The sequence below is a fragment of the Sinocyclocheilus anshuiensis genome, unplaced genomic scaffold (assembly GCF_001515605.1).
Source record: "Sinocyclocheilus anshuiensis isolate Anshui unplaced genomic scaffold, SAMN03320099.WGS_v1.1 scaffold483, whole genome shotgun sequence".
NCBI classification, from domain to species: domain Eukaryota; kingdom Metazoa; phylum Chordata; class Actinopteri; order Cypriniformes; family Cyprinidae; genus Sinocyclocheilus; species Sinocyclocheilus anshuiensis.
The window spans coordinates 513740-535068 of NW_015552580.1; the positions used below are offsets into that span (position 1 = coordinate 513740).

General features: G+C 36.1%; 1 protein-coding gene across 6 annotated transcripts in view; it reads right to left on the bottom strand.

Annotated features, from left to right (window-relative positions):
• Window positions 1-1123: 1123 nt before the first annotated feature.
• The window catches only part of LOC107665271 (uncharacterized protein KIAA1210-like), a 43178-nt gene continuing 22972 nt past the window's right edge, over window positions 1124-21329 (bottom strand). For 4 of the 6 annotated variants that reach the window (XM_016456088.1, XM_016456086.1, XM_016456087.1 and 1 more), the window contains 11 exons: window positions 17711-17876; window positions 17424-17556; window positions 15294-15452; window positions 12137-12196; window positions 8589-8747; window positions 8284-8389; window positions 7100-7440; window positions 4784-6077; window positions 3805-3929; window positions 3353-3440; window positions 1124-1814 (listed from right to left, as the gene is read on the bottom strand). In XM_016456088.1, coding sequence (XP_016311574.1) covers window positions 1651-1814; window positions 3353-3440; window positions 3805-3929; window positions 4784-6077; window positions 7100-7440; window positions 8284-8389; window positions 8589-8747; window positions 12137-12196; window positions 15294-15452; window positions 17424-17556; window positions 17711-17876 — 2795 coding nt within the window. In that variant the 3' untranslated portion in view covers window positions 1124-1650. Of the gene's footprint in view, window positions 1815-3352; window positions 3441-3596; window positions 3717-3804; window positions 3930-4783; window positions 6078-7099; window positions 7441-8283; window positions 8390-8588; window positions 8748-12136; window positions 12197-15293; window positions 15453-17423; window positions 17557-17710; window positions 17877-21329 lie in introns of those variants that run through there. The other 2 variants (XM_016456089.1, XM_016456090.1) reach the window with 2 other exon arrangements.

Genomic DNA, 21329 nt, shown 5'->3' on the forward strand with positions numbered 1-21329 from the left:
CCGCCACCTATCTCTCAAATGGACCATTGACACTCTATCTACAATCTCAATTAGGAGTGTCAATGGTCCATTTGAGAGATAGGTGGCGGTAATGCACTGCGAAGTCTGCGATCCACCGTAAAGCAAGAAGAAGAAGACGACGTGTCACGCACCGGCTGAAGAAGAAGACGCGTCACCCGCCGGCTGAAGAAGAAGACGCAAACGCGCTCAGGACAGTTTGAACAGTTCGGACATTGCGTGAATCAGAGGTAAAAAACGATATAAATACTGTTCAGTTTCTTGCACAGACCGATCGTTTCGTGTCTTTACACATCAATGTATCGTCACGAGCCGCAGGGTTTAATTTGGTTTTGTTTGTGTATGTTTTTTTGACTCTCAAAGCCATGATTGCCATCCACTTCCATTATATGACTGACAGACTGCAACGGTTTGTGTTAAAAATCTCCGTTCGTGTTCTACTGAAGAAACAAAGTCACCTACATCTTGGATGCCCTGGGGGTAAGCAGATAAACATCAAATTTTCATTTTTGGGTGAACTATCCCCTTTAATAAGTGTAAAGAACTTTTGTCAACAACATTTAAAATACATTGTTTTATTAAAGGAATAATTCACCCAAAAGTGAAAATTTACTCAACCTAAGGTCACTTCTTACAAACACAGCTTTCTGACGGCACCCATTCACTGCAGAGGATCCACTGGTGAACAAGTGATGCAATGCAAAATTTCTCCAAATCTGTTCTGAACCATTCCTAATAATGTATAAGCATTATTGTTCATTCAAATGATTCGAAATGTCAAAACATTAAGTGAATGAACATGAACTAATAATCTGTTAAATAATGTTTGTATTTTTATTGTCTCGGCACATGTTGGGTTTTACATATTTTAAAAAATACTGGATGGTTTAATGTTATCTTTTGCTCACACTTTATGCTTTTAGAATGACAATTATATGCATTAAATACTACCTGGATCAAATATTTGATGATAAACCATACAACAATCCTGAAGAAACATAAATGAATGAAAAATGAATATAAAGGAAGGAAATCTGACATCTGTGTCAGTGGCTGGATCAAATAAACATGGCTCCATTTTAATATTTTTCTTGATTTATTTTTATTTTTTATGTACAAGTCACAAAACGTGTGCACGTAAATACAAAAATACATAAAACATACAAGAGTGAGATAAATAAATACAAAGACACCTTCAGCTCCATTCATGATAACTGTGTTACTAACTTTCAAGGCTATAACAGAACATAGCAAAGTTACTTAATAAAGAGCAGTGACGGTCTCCACACAGTCCTAAATAAAAACACTAAATAAAGCTTTGATGGCGGCTCATCATTTTCAAATTTTTGGAATGTTTTTTTTTGTATGCAAAACCTGTTAGGATTGTTTTCCTCAGTTTGAAGCATTCTGAACTCTGACCTGTGACAGTCTGTTTGAACTAATGTAAATGTCTTTTGTTGCAAACCAAATTACAAATGCAACGTAATACCCATAAGCCCCAGTCTACTGTGCATCCGTCTGCTTTACGACGTCAAAAAACATAAATGACACCGGGCTGATTAAGCAAAGTTTTGTTCATGTGTATGTAAAATATAGAGGAGAATTATGAAGTCCATTTGCCAGCTGGGCTTTTCACTGAACAATTTGGGGCATTTCACTCCATGCTTTGGCCTTCTTCTTAGCGAGAGCCAGCCAGGGAGGCTCATCTTGGGCCAAAGGTTCAGCGGACGGGTTAGCGCTTCTCTTACTTTCCTTCTCTAATGTGGATGTGTTGTTCAGTTCAAGGGAGCAGAACACTGTTCATTCAAAACCAATGGAAAACAGCTTATATATTCATCTTCATTTATAGTTTATTCCTTTAGTCTATTACATAATACATTTATGCAATTAAATAGATCTGACACACACACTGCCAGCCAAAATTAAAAAAAACATTGTTTTTTTGAAAGAAGTCTCTTATGCTCCCCAAGGCTGCATTTATTTGATCAAAAATACAGTAGGAACAGTAATATTGTGAAATATTATTACAATTTAAAATAACTGCTTTCTATTTTAACAAATTTTACAATGTAATTTATTCCTGTGATCAAAGTTGAATGTTCAGCATCATTACTCCAGTCTTCAGTGTCACATGATCCTTCAGAAATCATTCTAATATGCTAAATGATCAAGAAATATTTCTTATTATTATCAATGTTAAAGCCAGTTGTGCAGCCTAATATTTTTGTGGAAACGTTGATACACTACTATTCAAAGGTTTGGAGAAAGTCCAATAAAAAAAAAAGAAGAAATGAATACTTTAATTCAGAAAGGATGCATTAAATTTCTGGCAAACTTTTGGCTGGCAGTGTGAAAGTAAGAAAAAGTACTGTATGATTGTAGTATTTATATTGAATTATATAGGAAATTTAGACAGTTACAATACATATCCGCTAGGGGGCAGACATTGATTTCCTTTTCAATCTGCACTTAAAGGGATACTCCACCCCAAAATGAAAATGTAGTCATTAATCACTTACCCCCATGTCGTTCCAAACCCGTAAAAGCTTCGTTCGTCTTCGGAACACAATTTAAGATATTTTGGATGAAAACCGCGAGGCTTGTGACTCTCCCATTTACTGCCAAGTAACTTACACTGTCAGGCTCCAGAAAAGTATGAAATCGTCAGAATAGTCCATCTGCCATCAGTGGTTCAACTGTAACGTTATGAAGCGACGAGAATACTTTTTGTACGCGAAGAAAACTAAAATAACGACCACAAGGATGCGCTGTTTTCGTTCAAATCAAAGCATAAATACACGTAGAAAACGTATCCTTGTGGCGCGGCTGACACAGAAGAGCGTAAGCTGCCTTAGGCTGCCAGACATAGAGGAGACGAATTGTTGAATAAAGTCGTTATTTTTGTTTTCTTCGCGTACAAAAAGTATTCTCGTCGCTTCATAGCATTACGGTTGAACCACTGATGGCAGATGGACTATTCTGACGATGTCTTTCATACTTTTCTGGAGCTTGACCGTGTAAGTTACTTGGCAGTCAATAGGACAGTCACAAGCCTCGCGGTTTTCATCCAAAATATATTAAATTGTGTTCCGAAGACGAACGAAGCTTTTACGGGTTTGGAACGACATAGGGGTAAGTGATTAATGACTAAATTTTCGTTTTGGGGTGGAGTATCCCTTTAAAACATAACCTCGTGCTATTAAGAGATTAAAACCGTATTTTCGGACTTTGCAGGTCATTGCACTTTTTAGACCAAACAGAACAAACCTAAATCCATAAAAGCTTTGCTATGTAAGGCCATGACAGTGAATGATCCTAATGGAAAGATTATTACCTTGTAAAGGTGAACATGGCTGTGTCAGTTGCTCTTTGGCGATTGGATTTGATAAAGTGTCCGGTGAATCCTGTCTTTTGACGTCCCCCTGAGAACAAGTGGACACATTTTTAAAAATGAGGAAAAATAAACAATATTTGAGAGAAGAACACAAAAGATCCATGAAGGACTAAAGCATTTTTTTAGCATCGGCTAATACAAATTACCACAAAAAATGAGTCAGCATCCTGAAATAAAACCTCACTTGGTTTAGTGTTCGTTTCATTTCACCTCATGGAATCTTTGCAGAACACTGCATTTTCCCAAGCTGCAGCATGGAAGTAGGATGCATGTGTGAACCTGATTGTCCTGTTGTTTCATGATGCTAAGACACAGTTTTCAGACACTTCCTTGAGAACTGGGCAAGATTTGACATGACATATTTGTTCAGTATATAAAGGAACAGCACAAACCTGCGAGGGAAGTTTCTCTGGAGAGTTTTCTGGCGAGTTCTCGATGAAGTTCCTCTGCTTCTGTCTGGCCACAGAGATCCAGCTTGGAGACTCGCTGCTACCAACAGATATTCTTCCCCCTGTATCTGAAATAGGACAAAAAATATGCATCATATTATTTTTATGATACTTTTTTTTGCAGACATAACACAGAAGAATAAAAAACTATGCAAAACAATAATATAACTCACTTTTCAAGATCCAATCAAAAGCTGATCAATGAAATAAAGCCGTGCCATGTATTATTTACAGTATTCCGTCTAAATATTCTGTTTTGCTCTGTAATGTCACATTATGCAAGTTAAATGCATTGCAAATTCCATTTTAAGTTGTCATAATCACATAAATTGTGATTATTTAAATTTATGCCTACAAATAAATACCAAAAGAACACTAAACTGAATGCACTATTAAGCAGTATAGGTATTGCAATTGTCCTATTTTATATTGCAAAATATATAATTATTCAATAACAAATATTAATTAAATTGAATAATTATTATAATGAAACTACATTTTAAATGATTAAAATAATTAGTATTTTGTCCTGTTTTACAGTAAAAATATTCTAACCATTCTCTATAAGATAAATTAACACCAGAAGCAAAATTATTTTTTAAATCTATATTTTGATGATAATAATTTTAATTAAATTTGTAATAAAATAATTTAACTTATAGTAATAGTATAGCATAATAAAAATTAACATAAGACTTTTTTAAATGACTTTACATTTAACTTTAATTTAGTAAGGGAAATAATTAATAAATTATAAGAAAAAATATTTTATTTAATTTTGCAACTGTTTTGAGGATTTTAAATATCTTTACTGGAAAACAAGACAAAATACTGATTACAAATTTTAAATATTTTTTACAAATGTATTTATTTGTTTGCATATGTATACACACAAAATCAGCTTTTTAAGAATGGAGGTAACCTGGGATTTTTCTGGCCGACATCACAGTGTCAACTAGCAGATCGGGCTTCTTTGGTGGGATGGGCTTCCTGCCACTCTGGTCATGGTCCAGGGTCTCCTGCGCCCCTGAAGACTCTGTTTGCGCGGGGCTCCAAGGCGATTCTCCATCTAAACCATAGCGGTGCAGGACTGGAGTCTTTCTCAAACGCACTCCAAACGGGGTCTCTAGGGTCGTCTCTTCTTGAGCATGGGGCGTCTCTTTCCTCACAGGAAGTGTTGGGGAACTCTGAGTTCGGGCTGCTTCTTTTACAGGAGTAATGAGTTCAGCTGTTTGGGGAGATTCATCAGAAGCATTAGTCTCTGGTGGCACCGCTGAGATGGTCTGGGACTGCTCTTGGGCGCCTCCAGAAGCCAATGACCTTTGCCACGCAGGGGTGATGGTGAACCGAGGTCGAACCTCAGCGATTCCCGTCAGTTCTCTTGTAGGCGACTCAAAAACTTGCTGATCTTGCTGCTCAGAAACAACCTCAAGTTTTTCTGAAGACACTTTCTGAGGCTCACCAGACACATCCAGCTTGTTGGGCTCAGGTTGCTCTTCTTGATCTACAGGAGACAACTGAGAATGGAGAACTGGACTCTCTAGCACAGGAGCCACAGTAGAAAGAAGGACCTCGACAGGCGTCTCTGGTGGAGCTTCAGAGGCTTCAGGCTCATCACTGGTCTCTGATGAGCTCCAGACATCATCTCTGACTGTCGGATCAGATTCAGGAATGTTCTCCACATTGACTGCAGATGATTCTCTTTGGTCACCTGAAGTCTCATCTTTCTCAGGCTCTAGAGAACCTGTCTGACCTCCGACCTCTTGACGTTCAACATCATAAGTAGAGTCCTCCCTTTGCTCAGGTTCCACCACCGGCAATTCATCATCTTCATCTCCAGCGTCTTTGGTTTCTGTCTCCATTTCAGCTTCATCCTCAACAGCATCTTCATCTTGCTCGGTCACATTTACTGCAAAAGCTTTTGGCGATTCTAATAACTCTTCGTCCTCTTCGGCACTTTCAGCCTTTTCTGCTTGTTTCTCGTCATCAGCTTCAGGCACTTGGTGACCTGCATCAGCAGACTCTGGCACCTCCAGCAGCTCCTCTTCCTCTGTGGTATCCTCGGAGATCTCTTCTGAATCTACAGATGACTCTGAAAGCGAGTCTGGTAGAGGAACCTGCTCCTTTGTGGTCACCATAGGCTCTGAGGAATCGAGAAGATCTTTGTTGCCTTCCTCAAGCCGAGAAACCACGCTCTCACTGTTTATGAATTCCACCTACAAAAAGGAAGCACAAATAGTTCAAATTAAATTAATTTGTACTGTAGATCAATGGCATAATGCCATTTCTAATGTATCAAAAATACAATTCATACATCAGTGACATAAACATACAATTTCTGAAATAATATTCATTAAATTTTCTTATTTTTGGAGGCATAAAGTAAAAAAAAAAAAAAAAAACCTTGCATGAAACAACTGCCTAAATAAAAATATAAAATTTTAGTTGAGTAGTTTGACATATTCCTTTATTATTAAGAATATTATATTAATTTATACAGAATATAATATTATATATTTAATAATATTAAATCAAAATCTATAATAAATAAACATTTAATAAAAGACAAAATAATTTTTTTTTTACATTTCATTTTATTTTAGTAAGAAATAAAACTTTTTAGAAACGCAAGTTAAAATATAATAAACATTTGAAAAATATTTGTTGGCCAAATCAAAATGATGTATATAAATTATATATATAAATGATATGTAAATATACTGTATATATATATATATATATATATAAATTATATCATAGAGACAACCCCTTTAGACCCTCATGACTGTTACTTAGTTAGTTAGTTAGAAGTTAGTTTGGGTTGTAAAATTTATAAAAAACAAACAACAACAACAAAAAACGGAATGATATTTTTGAATAAATAATTTATGATATTTGTAAAAAAAAATACTATTTACTTATTTCTATTTAAAAACTCATTTGAAGTGTATTTTTCAATCATTTGAAAATAAGTATTAAGATATGTACATGTATTTAAGGTATAAGAAAAACTTCATTACACCACATTACTATTTTAGAGTCATTATATTTAAACTTTGAATGAAAATCATACAAAAGTTTTCAAAACTAACATGAATGCAAACAGTACATTTCTATGAGCTTTGCACTTTTTATTTCTTTGTCTCAGACACCCTTATTTAACCATTATGCCAGTAAGTTGCAGATGCAATGTCTCATTGTTGCAATCTTCTTGAAAATGCCACTGAATGTGCTGTACCTCACTCTGAAGAAGCATATTCTCATGCTCCAGTGCTAGTCCTGATGCAAGAGGGCTCTTCAGGGAGCTCAACACTTCCTCCAGCAGTGACCCCTGCTCCTCAGGAATGACCTCACATCCTGTGTCCAACAGGAAGTCATCGGCCTGCAGCTCGAGTGTTACTGGACGCTCCCAAGAGGATTCTGGGACCTCAGACTTGGGGACGTGATCCTCAGCAGGAACATGTTCCTCTCCTTCAGAGACGTCTCCGGCTGAGATGGAGGATGTTGGAGAAGTCACTTCCTCTTCTTCAGAAGCAAATGATTCACCGTCTGAATCATTCACCCGTTCTCTGGACAAATCTAGACCAAATTGAACAATAGAAAAACTATTATTGAACTACTAACAACAATTATTGAATTACTTTACAATTGAAAAGTTTGGGGTTGGTAAGATTTTTAAATGTTTTTGAAAGAAGTCTCTTCTGCTCACCAAGGCTGCATTTATTTGATCAAATACACAAGTTAAAACAATAAAAAAAGTGAAATATTATTACAATTTAAAATGACTGTTTTCTATTTGAATACATTTTAAAATGTAATTTATTTCTGTGATCATATTTAATAAAAAACACAGTAAAAACATTAAAAATTTGAAATAATATTACAATTGAAAATAACTGTTTTCTATTTGTAAAAATTTTAAAATATAATTTATTCCTGTGATGTAAATCTGAATTTTAAGCATCATTACTCCAGTCTTCAGTGTCACATGATCCTTCAGAAATCATTCTCATGTGCTGATTTGCTGCTCGAGAAACATTTCTTATTATCAATGTTGAAAACAGTTGTGCTGCTTCATATTTTTGTGGAAACGGTGGTACATTTTTTTTTCCAGGATTCTTTGAAGAATAGAAAGTTCAAGAGAACAGCATTTATTTAAAATATATTTTGTAACAAATTATTTTACTGATACTTTTGGTCAGTTTAATGCATACTTGCTGAATAAAAATATTTTTCTTCAAAAAAAATAAATAAAAAAAATAAAAAAAAACCTTACTGACCCCAAACACATAGTGTGCATGTGTGTGGTAACTGGTTTTTATCAAAGTCAGCAAAACTAATTTTATAGATTAAATCAGGTAGAAATAGCTCTTTTAGGTGACAATTGCAATTAACACTTTTGTAGTGTATATACAGACATACTTTTCTGTTCTTCTCCAATACTTGTGACCATCATCCGCATTTTGTCCTCTTTGTCTCTGAGTAGCACTCTTTCTCTCAGGTCCCTTCTCTTGTCCAACATTTGCTTCTAAACATGAATAAGCACACATTCAACCGCCGTTCAACCGCTAAAACAAACAGATGAAGTTTTTTCCAGCATCGCTCCTGTATCGCTCAAAAAGACAACTTAAACGAGAATAAAACATCACTAAACAGCTTGTTGCCCTGATATGATAAGACACCATGGATAATTGAAGCATATGAATGGTTAATGTGAAGAATCTTACGCTGGCAGGCTTTCTCTTGACACAAGCGTTGGCTTTGACAGCGATGCGGTGACGGGCAGCTGAGCTGTCTAAGCAGGAGACGGAGCTGGCGGGCAAACTGAAGTCTACGGGGACGGAGCCCTGAGGTGTGCCGGGTCTCGAAGAAGCTTCATAATATATCTTTATAGGATGGAGGGGGACAAGGAAGACAGATGTTAGTAAGTCTACATCAGTTCAATAAGATGCGTAATTTGTTTACAGCTTTAATATGAAATCTTAAAATTCTTTCAAGCTACTTCCCCACCAAAACATCCATATTTGGGGTTACGGTTTCAAATAGACGGTTGTATTCAAAGCATTTCCTTCCATCCCTTAACCACCAGAAAACCAGAGTGGCATCAGAATAAATTCTTGTTCGTGGTCACTCATGCATACAGCATGAACCATAAAAAAAAAAAAGACACTCGGCCACCTTCACCACCACTGACTCATCGTGACCAATTATTATGATTGTCCTCAGCTATTTCCTTTCAGAATGAAACACAAACAAAAGCCTCTCCAGCAGAAACAGCTGAAGGTTATGTTGCCAATGTTTGCGTTTGCTTGTCCTTACGGCTGTATAAGCACAGTTTTTTTTTCCTTTGGAGACTCAGATCTGCATCACTAATACCAAGTCTTGATATTTGAAGGCTGCTTGCATTTAAAACTATTATTATTTAAATAATTCTTCATTTGAAGGAAGGTTTTCACACTTAAATTCTAAACAATTTTGCAGCAACATAAATCAATATTGAGTTTTTTTTCTCAGAAATGCAAGTTTATATTTTATTGCAATTCTGAGAAAAATAGTCAATCGCAAGATATAAAGTCAGAATTGCGAGGTATAAGAAAAGTCAGAAAAAGTCACAATTACCTTTTATATTTTTTTATTTAGTGTAAGAAACGTGTTTTCATAAAAAGGAGAGAATTAATTCAATTTTGAAAAAAAAAAAGAAAAAAAAAAAATTAGCATGCTTTTAATGGCACAGTACGTCAGGAACTAGTGTGAATGAGTGAGTGAGCCAGCCGTGTGTTTGTGCTGTGCTCAGGTCCAGCTTGGCAGCCGTTTTGACCCAGATTGCTGGAATATCCCATTTCCAGCAGACAGACTGCGAGGGTGAACCGCTGGAATGCTTTTCAGACCACACGCCTACTTCACTCGTAACCCCTGCAGTCAAGGACAGCCAGCATTCAACACCAGTCAAATGTCACTAGTGATTAACTAATATGGGTTTTAATGGCCATTACTGATATGATGTCTAGACAGCAGGGTGCCAATAAATACATCAACTTTAATATGGAAAATTTAGAAAAATGTATAAAATGTAAACACTTGTTTTTACAATTTTATCCATTTTTTTTTCTGCGGTTTCATCTATTACTTGCTTCCTTTTCCATTTGATCACTCCAAAGCCATTCAATCAATAGTATTTGTGCACCGCACTCATTACACTACTGTTTAAAAGTTTGTGCTCAGGTATTTTTTTTTTTAAAGAAATTAATACTTATATTTAGCAAGGATGCATTAAATTCATGCATCAAAAGTGACAGTAAAGACATTTATAATGTTACAAAAGATTTCTAATTCAAATAAATGTTGTTCTTTTGAACTTTTTATTCATTAAGGAATCCTGCCAAAAATGTATCATGGTTTTCATAAATATATTAAGCAGCAGCCTAATGTTTTCAACTCTGGTAATAATAAGCAATAATGTTTCTTGAGCAGCATATACGTTTCTTCAGCATATTAGAATGATTTCTGAAGGATCATGTGACACTGAAGACTGGAGTAATGATGCTGAAAATACAGCTTTGATAACAGGAATAAATTAAATTTTAAAATAAGTTATTTAAAAAAAGGTTATTTTAATAATATTTCACAATATAACCGTTTACTGTATTTTTGATCAAATTAATGCAGACATGGTGAGTATAAGAGGCATTAAAAAACATTACTGAACTCACACTTTTGAACAGTAGTGCACAACATATAACAAAAATGAATCCCCATTTAAAATATCCAACAGTATTACATTTCTCACCAAAACCCAATTGCTCAAAACAGCCTCTGGTCCAGCTCAAAGCATTGCATAACACAAACACATGAGAGCTATTTTAAGCCCTGGCAACAATACAAGTCCAAAAGTGCATGCTTTTCAGTGGTTTGAGATTGTTTTGGAGCAGTTTCGGATAGGCGCTGGTGTTGTGCGTGAGATGCGTGCATAGAAATGCCCTTTCAATGCACAGACTGAACACTTGTATTCAAATGTAACTTTCTAATAGATACAAGCAGTGACCTGCTGTCTAATGTCTGTGTTTCAAACTGCCTTTGACTGTGAAAGTACTGGTTCTGAATACATGTCAGTATCTCTCAATACCGCTGATAACACAACACTTAGCTGAACAAGTTCTACATGATTCAAACAAGCCAAAACAACAGCAGATAAGCACACTCTTAATATGAATCTCTCAGCATTGGCCTTAATGGAACATTCCAAACTTGTTACTAGTCTGATTCCACACCCAGAGGTGCTCGATTCAAATGATCATTTGATCAAATGATCAAAACATTAATTGGAGACATTTAAATGTATGAATATTAAGTTATAGCCGCAAACAAATAATTCTACACCATTTATCAGAAACGTCAGCTACAGGCTATTCAAAAATATTTAAACTACAGTCAAGCTACTGATTTGAAAGAGTAGTTAGCTACACGACAAGCTACAAACAAAAGTTTGTTTCTAATGCTGGATGTCTTCCTTATTTGACCCGTCTCTACAAACCAGCTGATGAGTTGATTCAGGTGTGTTTGATTAGGAAGAGTTTGAAAATGTGTACTGTTGATGTGCCTCCAGGAACAGGGTTGGGAAACACCGTGTTAGTGTGCTTAGTTGGATCACTAAATACCTACAAACAATTTAAATGCATTGCATCACCATTCAAAGCATGTTTGTGCTTACTCTTAAAGGGACAGTTCACCAAAAAATGTACATTCTTTCATCATTCACTCACCCTCATGGTATTTCAAACCCATATGTTTCGTTCATCTTGGAACACAAATGAAGATATTTTTAATGAAACCTGAGAGATTCTGTTCCTCAACTGAAACTGCATTCATCCAAAACTTTCTTGATTAAAAAAGTTCATAAAGACATTGTAAAAGCAATCAATATGAATCAAGCTGTTTAATCCAAGTCTTCTGAAGAGAAATGATTGCGTTATATAGTTTTGATGATTTACAAGGTTACAGGTTTTCAGTTTTATTCTTGCATGTCAAGTAAGTACGCTTAATGTTTACAATTCTGTTTACTATTTTAAGATAGAAATCTCTCAGGTTAAATTTAAAATATCTTCTTTTGTGTTTTAAAGATAAACGAAAGTCATACAAATTTGGAAAGACATGAGGGTGAGTAAATAATGACAGAATTTTCATTTTTTGGGTGAATTATCCCTTTGACACAAGCCTTTCACAGACCATTCAGGCATTTCTGATTATGTGCTATGTGATTTATGTGTGCTTGCTTCACCTGATCATCTTCACTGTCTGAAGCCTCCATGCTCAAGGAACTCTGGGTCAAATCCACCGACTGTAACGGTAAAAAGACATATTGCAATCATTTCCTGTTTAAATGCATGACATAAAACATGCTTTCCATCATAAATGACCCCCAAATCAACAAAATCATTTTACCTTACCGATTACAAGAATTTTATATATATATATATATATACACACTGTAAAAAATGACCGTGAATTTAACGGTAAAAGACTGTAAAAATGCTACAGTAAAAACCTGTTAAATGGTTAACGGTAAATTCCCCTACTATATACGGTAAAAAACTGTATTGGACATTACATGTAATTTCACGGTAGTTTACCATTTTTGGAAGTGAAAAAGACGTATAATTTACAGTGAATAACCGCAAATTGACATTCCCAGAATTCCCTGCGTTACATTTCAAATTTGATGTTTTTTTGTTGAAATAACTGTTTCTATAACTGTTTATAATAACTGTTTTTCTTATCAGTTTTGTATATTAGGGTTGTGTGTTACACCTAATGTTGTTAAATGAATGTTTATTGCATTATTTCAGTTTCATGTGTGTTACCATGGTTAATGAAATTACGGTATTTAACTCTAAATTTAAGTTAAAACCGTAAAACCTAAAATGTTGCTACCGTATGTTTTACGGTAAAATTCTGGCAACCACAGCTGCCGTTGTTTTACTGTCAATTTTACGGATTTTTTTTTTTACAGTGTACATATCACAGTTATATGATTGCCAAAAATACATTTTCACTTGTTTGATAAAATGGACTAAAATCTCAAAACTCGCTGCCACTATATGATATTTTCTAAATTAAATAGCATCTTTGGTCTCGCTGTGCTCAAGTTCAGGGAAGATGAGGACAGGGACTGTGTACATCTTTGGAGAGATCTGAGGGGAGGCAGGTACAGCGAGGGGAACGGCACGGCACCTAATCCTGTTAGAGAACTCAGCAGGGAGCTTCCTGTCTTTTCAATCATGCCCCGTGATGTCTGAGGCTCTTACACGCTTTTCACAGAGCCAAAAATAAACCGATTGTTCGCTTTCTGCTAATTGACGCCTGCACGCTAGGTGGCGCTGACCAACAATGCATTTTTCCTCAGATATGTATGTTATAAACGGATTTAATATCATCCGCTGCTCAATATACAGCATTAAATTAAGATAAACAAGGTTCTACACCAGAAACAAACTATCTATGATGCTTACAAGAATAGGCTACATCCTATAAAATATAATTAGAAGTACAATTAGCATCAAGCTACACTTGAAAATGCATGTAATTATTAATGTACATGCTTACCCACTTTAAACAATCATCGAGTGCTTGTAATAACTTCCAAATGTGATCTATAGTTGATTTTGATTAGTAAGCAGACACATGCACTCTTTGTATGTTTAATAATGCTACACTGCTAATATTTGTCATAAACATTGCTATTAAAATATCGTGAGATGCATACAAAACACATACAGAAAATATATCGTCATAATCATGTCTATTTGATTTCATATTTCATGTGTAGAAAAAGAGTGAACTCCGCTCTGACTCGTAACATTCGCGCACGTGGAAGAAAACGGACGGTGCTCTACAGATCACATAATTCAGTGGACAATTAATAGAAATGTTATTCTGTATAAAGAACATGTGAGAATAAATCTGTTCTCAAATACCAACGATAACAAGAACTCAGCATCCACTCTCTTCTCTTATCCGGGATACTCTTCTTCGTTGTTTGTTTTCACTGGTTTTCGAAACAGCGCCACCACTCTCAGCCTTTTGTGCAACAGCAGCTGCTCCAGTCATGTGATCCTAGCTCAAATCTTATTGGACGGCCCGTGTTTTCCCTTTGTGAAACTGAAAAGATTCGTCGGAGTGGTTCGAAAAAAAAAACATTTGCATTTTCGGTATGCGAATGTTCGCGGTCTATGTGGAAGCATCCGTAGAAATCTATTGTTTTATTCCAGCGCGTCATCGCGTCCGATATTCGTTTCGCTTTTTCGCGCTCAGTGTGGAAAGGCCTTAAATCTGTCAAACCTAGTGCTGTTTCTGTTTGTGTGTAGCACCTACAACTCTGCAGATCCTTCTGAAGGATCTCAACATTAGAACTGAATGACTCAAGTTTATTTTTAGCAAGGTGTCTGATCATTTCAGTCTGATTTTAAAAGCTTGTGTGACACATTTCAGCGGTCTGTGCATTTTGCAAATCAAAGCTATATTATTTTCGAAGGTTTTCTTTTCTTAACTGTTTTAATTCATTTTAAATCAATTTTAGATTATTTGAAAAGTTTTTAATTTCCTTGTTTTATTGTTGTGATTATTTTTTATGATTATTTGAATTCCTTTTATGTAAAGCACTTTGAATTACCATTGTGTATGAAATGTGCTATATAAATAAACTTGCCTTGCCTATATCAGTGCCACAGAAATCCATGAGTCTAAGGGTGCTTTCACACTAGCACTTTTGGTGCGCACCCGGGTTCGATTGACGTCAGAGTTCGGTTCATTTGGATGATGTGAACGCGGTCTTCCGAACTCGTGTGCGCACCCGCGAAACGTACCCGAGTCCGCTTAAATAGGGTGGTCTGGGGTACGGTTCCTGTGAATTCCGGTACGGTTCGCTGCTGATGTGAACGCAATCGTACCAAATCACAGAAGTGAACCGCTATTAATGACGTATTATTTGATAAAAATGTGTGTTTGTGTGTGTGTTTCACTCACTTTCCTGATGAGCATGACTGACGCGCTGCAAACAGAGAGCTGTATCTCATTTCTGTTCTCCTTCAGTGTTCTTTAGAGCATTTGCAGTACATTCGTAAGACAGACGTAAGTGCCGTTATGTACCGAAGCTTTGTAAACAAAACGAACGGTTCAAAAACGTAAATATATAAAAGTGCAGAGAGCAATGTTATGCATTTGCCGCCTTCTCCTGCGCCGTCGTTACTAAGCAATGGGGTAAACAGCTGCTGGCTTGATGATGCAAACGAACCGCGGTTCAGACCAAAATAAAATAATATGAACGCAGTCCAGCAGGGGGCAGGGGGAGCAATCGAACTCGGGTTCGGACCAGGCAAGCGAACCAAGTGTGAAAGCACCCTAAACTGATGTGAAAGGAAAAGTGTAGAGAGGCGTACTGTGTGAGGAGGTGTGGCCAGCACAGTGTGGAGGCTGGAATACTCCGGGGGGCTGCAGGGAAGACCATCATCTTCAGAAAGAGCCCCTGCGTCCTCTTCTTTCCTCCCGCAGAGGAGTGATGGCGGAGAGCCCAGACAAATCGCCTGCTTCAGCTGCAGCTACAGACAGGACAGAAACGTAAATTATCAATAACTTCAAACAGATTAATCACACTCTACTACTACTGCCTGCTATAGTGTACATTAATGTGTTGACATGAGACTAAGTAAACACTACTGTTTGGGCACGGTATGATCTTAAGAAAAAAGAAATGATCACTTTTATGTAGCAAGGATGCATTAAATTGTTAAAAAGTAGTAAATCTTGAGCAGCAAATCAGCATATTACAATGATTTCTGAAGGATCGTGTGACACTGAAGACTGGAGTAATGATGCTGAAAATTCAGCTTCGATTCACAGGAATAAATTACAATTGAGCATATATTACAGTACAAAACAGTTATTTCAAATTGCAATAATAAATCACAATATTAATGTTTTTTTGATCAAACAAATGCAACCTTGGTGAGTATAAGAAACTTCTTTCAAAAACTTAAAAAAAAAAAAATCTCACTGACCCCCAAATTTTTATAGCAGTGTATGATGACTGAATTTTCATTTTGAGTTAACTATACTTTAATAAAAAGGAAAATAATTCTAAATCAAGACTAAAAGCCAGTCCATGCGTTTAGACACCTCGGATAAATTCTTGCTTTGTCTCAGATATTTTTAGGTGATCTGCTTCTTTCAAACAGTGGCTGATTCCTCTCTTAATGGACGGGTAACTTTCATTGCTGAGCTGCTCTCATGTCTGGATCAGTGACAAAGTGCCTATCTGGTATGTCTACGGGTAATACGCTAACCGCATCAAGAAGGCTACGCTAAGTAGCATTTAATCAATGGCAAGACAAAAGTGAGACAAACGTATTTGTGAAAGCAGGCCATTGTGGGCATCCGGAGGCGACTTTAAATACTGAAACATTATTGTTCATGTAAATACACTTAATATTTATAAACTTACTGTACATCATATTCACATTTGTTTAAGGCAATTTGTTTTGTGGAAAATAATGTGTTTTTTGAACCTTAAAACGCATAAACACATTTCATTACACCAAATACACAAAATAATGTTCTTTTTAGCAACATCATATGACCCCTTTAAGTATATATAAATACAAACACATGCATGAATATATTTAAGAAAAATATGTTATGTTAATATATTAAATGTTTAAAAAATATAAGAATATAAATATATAAATGCATATACATGTAAAAAAATTCTAAATATATACTGCATGTGAGTATTTATATATACATAATAAATATACACAGTACACACACATATATTATATAAACAAAAACTTTTATTTTGGATGTGATTAATCGCGATTAATCGTTTGACAGCACTAGTTATTATACATCAAAATTATATTTTAAAGTAAATTACAGTAGACAGACTGAGAATGAAGTAACTAATAAAAACCCTACATTTATAGAGATTAATCTGAAAGGTAGTCGTTTTTAATGTATTTTGAAATATATTATCTGTTTTTCCATTGCTAGAGGAATTATCAACAGTAATAGTGTAATTTAATTGTGACAATAAATGATAAAATAATTATAATTATAATTAATAATAATTATAAATGTATTATCTAAATTATTTATAAATGCATTATTATATTGCATGTAATTTTGTGAAAATGTTGTTATTTACTGTAATTTGATGCAATCTGTCTGGAAACTTGTTGCCACATCTTTTTCCTTTATTTATTTATTTTTTCCCCAGTGTGGGGTTTGGAACTGGGGACATTTTGAATATCTCTGAATAACAGATTTTGTCATTTTTTTTTAGCAATAAACATTTACTTTAATTTGTTCAATGCAGTTTTGAAAGTCAAGACCTCTCAGAGTAGGACAGGACAATCAAAATATGCTTTTATGATATTAAGTATTAAACAAAATTGCCCTATGACCACAAAATTGCATTCAGAACACATCACCAGTGGTGTTATTATTACAGAATATTACACTGGGCATAAAACATAATTAATATATGAATAAATCATAACAGACTGGAATACCTGTAGAGATTTCACTTTCCCATGATTGCTGTCCTGGGACGCCCCCAGACCCTCATTAGTCTCTGATGAGAGCGAATCAGACACGAAGACACTATCATGTGACATGGCTTTGCTTCCCAAGTTCATCTTGGATCTTTGAATGAAGGAGAGAGAAGTTTATGTCATATGTAATTGTCAAAGTGTAATACTGGCACATGAGAAAACAGGAAAAAAAGACGAAAATAGATATATAGTAGAAATGCAGTATAGTAATAAAAGTTAAGCTGATTTGAACTGTATTCCCTCACCCGTGGTCATCACTGTTGGCGTGGCTGATGGTTGGCTCTGAGGTGTTGACGTCGTCACTCGATTGACTGGCCTTCAAACCACTTTCACTCGAAGGTGCAGGACTTTCCTTTCTCTTTTTCTTTACAAAAAAATTCTTGAACGTCTGGAATTTGGACTTCTTTTTCCCTGGATTAAAAACACAACAGAAACATATTTAAATGAGTACCACATGTGAAGGAATCTCAAAGGAGAATCTTGAATTTTGAGAGGCTTGCATACAGCAAATTTTGAACATTTCACATATCTAAACAAAATAAGTTCAACTGGCAGACGATCATGTTTGCTGGCCCTCAAGTCTTAAAAATGATTTGCACATGAAAATGACACAGCATATTTAAACAATCACGTTGTAAATTATTATGCAAATACCACCTGCATTGGGGTCAAGATAATAAAGTGAGATAAAGTACTACTGACTGTGGTTAAGTATATCAGACAGCAGGTGGTTTCTGATTAGTTGGTTGTGGATCTTTTTGGTGTAAAAAAAAAAAAATCCTTAAAGGGGTGGTTGATTATGATTTCACTTTTTAACTTTAGTTAGTGTGTAATGTTGCTATTACAGTGCAATGCATTCAATGCAAAGAGAGAAATCGCTGTTTAAGGACTACAAAAAAAAGGCTGGTAGGGGACTACAACTATCTTCTTCCCAGGTTTGTGGCATCACTAACCCCGATGTTTATATAAACCCTGCCCCCAGGAACATGCAACTACCCATAATGGGAAGGGGGCGTGACGATTCCAGACAACGTGCACTAGACGGTTAGCGAATCACAACACACTGGGCCAGCTAACCAATCTGAGCCCCTTGCGTGTTTCTGAGGGAGGGGCTTCATAGAACCAGGAACTCAACAGACCGTTTTGATGAGAATGGAAACAGTGATGTAGAATAAAGGTATGTGTTTGTGAAAATAATGTGTTTTTTTAAAAACGAAGCATGAACACGTTACACTGCACCCCATAAACACAATCAAGCCTTCGAAAAAAGCTGATCAACCACCCCTTTAAATGGTTTAATACATCCATTAAAATGTATTTATATAATACCTATTTACCAAATGTCATTGTAGACTCATAAATATTCCCTCCTGGGTGCTGATGTAACACAAATTTATCTTTAGTTGCCAAGTCCTAATTATATTATTGAAATGGCTTTATAATTGATCCTCTGTTACTTTTGTTTTAAAAACCCATTTGTTAATAGGCCCAGTGAGGTTTAATATTGAATAATTTCACACAACAATACTGTTGAATACACAACTGAGCCCCTGTATTAAGCAACATTTAGTGTTAAATCAAGTGATTTCTTAGGTAATCAATGATACAGTTCACCGGAATACAATGAAATTCTTGTTTTCATCATACAGATGCCTCTAAGTATAGCAGTCAATAGAAACAGACGCTAATTCGGCGTGTATTTTTCATGCATCATGGCATGTGACTATGACACATTACCTGCAATGCACAGCTTAGATGCAGTGTTGGGGATTTCAGCCAGTTTTTACAATTAGATTACAAACTGATTTTATTCATCCCAAAGGTTAAGAGCCAGAAAGGCTCAAAAAGCCAAAACAAACATTAAAAGGTCAGTCTCATTTTACTGGAAAAGCCAGTGGTCTTTAAAGAAGTACAGCTGTGTGAACAATGCTGGGATGACGACCTTTACTAGTAGAGTCATTCTTTCTCACAATTCTCAGTGATGGCTTGCACTTGTCGTGGGGTGATTTTTAAAAACAACACTAGCCTACCTCTATTTGACTCCTTTAAACATCCCAGATCTATTTATCCTAACAACCACTGATTCCAATCACACCTCCAATCCAACAGAATTTGGCTAACAACATGATACTCTGAAGGCATCTTTACACAGCTGAGTTAAGGCTGCACTGTGCCTGCTCAAAATTCTGGGCAAAGGTGTAATGTCGCATAACAGCCAGACTCAATTAAGCCTGCTCTGACCCACCTCAGTCGCTAGTATCAAAGCATACAGTTGTATAGTAGCTGTGTAAATGCATTCATGCCACCTCTGAGCAGCATTAAACAGTCAGTTTAAAGACACCTAAATGCCACCTTAGAAGAGCTTCTGTGCCACCGTTGCAGTGTACATTTGGCATAATGACAAAGCGCTTCTGAAGTGGCATTCAGGTGACTGCTCAGAGGTGGCATAAATGCATTTACACAGCAATGACAACAATATACTTTGATACTAGGGGCTGAGATGGGTCAGAGCTGGCATCATTTAGTCAGGATTTTATGTGGCATTCCATCTTTACACAGAATTTTCAGCAGGCACAGAGCAGCCTTAACTCAGCTGTGTAAAAATGCCTTAATAAACATAAAAATCATAAGGCGTGTTTACACAGGCTGCTCTGTGCCTGCTCAAAATTTTGTGTAAAGACACAATGCCGCATCAAAGCCAGACTAAATTATGCCAGCTCTGACAAACCTCAGCCCCTAGAATCAAAGTATACAGTGGTAAATGCTGTTTAAATGAATTTAAGCCACCTCTGAGCAGTGTCAAGACACCTAAATGCTGCCTCAGAAGAGGTTGTACCACTTCTGTACCACTATTGCAGTGTAAATTTGGCAATAGAATACACAAATATTGAGTTAAATAGTAATAGTTTAAAGGAATCTTTATACAGCCAAGTTAAAGCTGCTCTGAGTCTGCTCGGAAATCTGAGTAAAGACGCAATGCAGCATGAAAACCAGACTAAATTATTCCTGTTCTGACCTTCCTCAGCCCCTAGTATAACAGTATGCAGTTAAAATTGTTGTGTAAATCCATTAATGCCACCTTTGAGCAACATTAAACAGTCTGTTTAAAGACACCTAAATGGCACTTCAGAAGCACTTCTGTGCCACCTTTGCAGTGCAAGTTTGGTATTAATGAATTTTTAATACCAAATGTCTGCCACGTTTTTCTTTTTTCACAATGCATTCTTGAATCACCTTCTCAGTGAAGGATACATGCAACAAAAAAAGGTATTCTGCTGCCTACCTTTTGGAACAGTCATCATGTTTGCAGGCGATCCCTTAAAGTGGTCATATGACGTTGCTAAAAAGAACATTATTTTGTGTATTTCGTGTAATGAAATGTGTTTATGCGGTTCCACATACTGTGCATTATTGTTTCTCTTCTATGCCCTGCCTTTCTGAAACACGTAGATTTTTACAAAGCTCATCGGTCTGAAAAGCGAGGTGTGTTCTGATTGGCCAGCTATCCAGTGCATTGTGATTGGCCGAATACCTCAAGTGTGTGACGGAAATGTTAAGCCCCTTACCATACTGTGATGGCGTGTCCCGGTGCGACGAGACAAAAACATTAAAACCCATTATAAATGAGGCATTTGTTGCATCCAGTGGGGACATAATTATGGATTATAATGACTTATACTGTCTTTATACGCGTTGCGTATCGCGCTGCGTCAACATAAAATCATGTCTGCATTTGTGATCGGAGAAACGACAAACAAGCGCTACTCTACACTGCTCATAACTCGCGTTTGAATCATCAGTGGCAAATTCTTTAAATATGAAAACGTACTTACAGGCTGTGAGTCAGAACAGCCAGCATTGTAG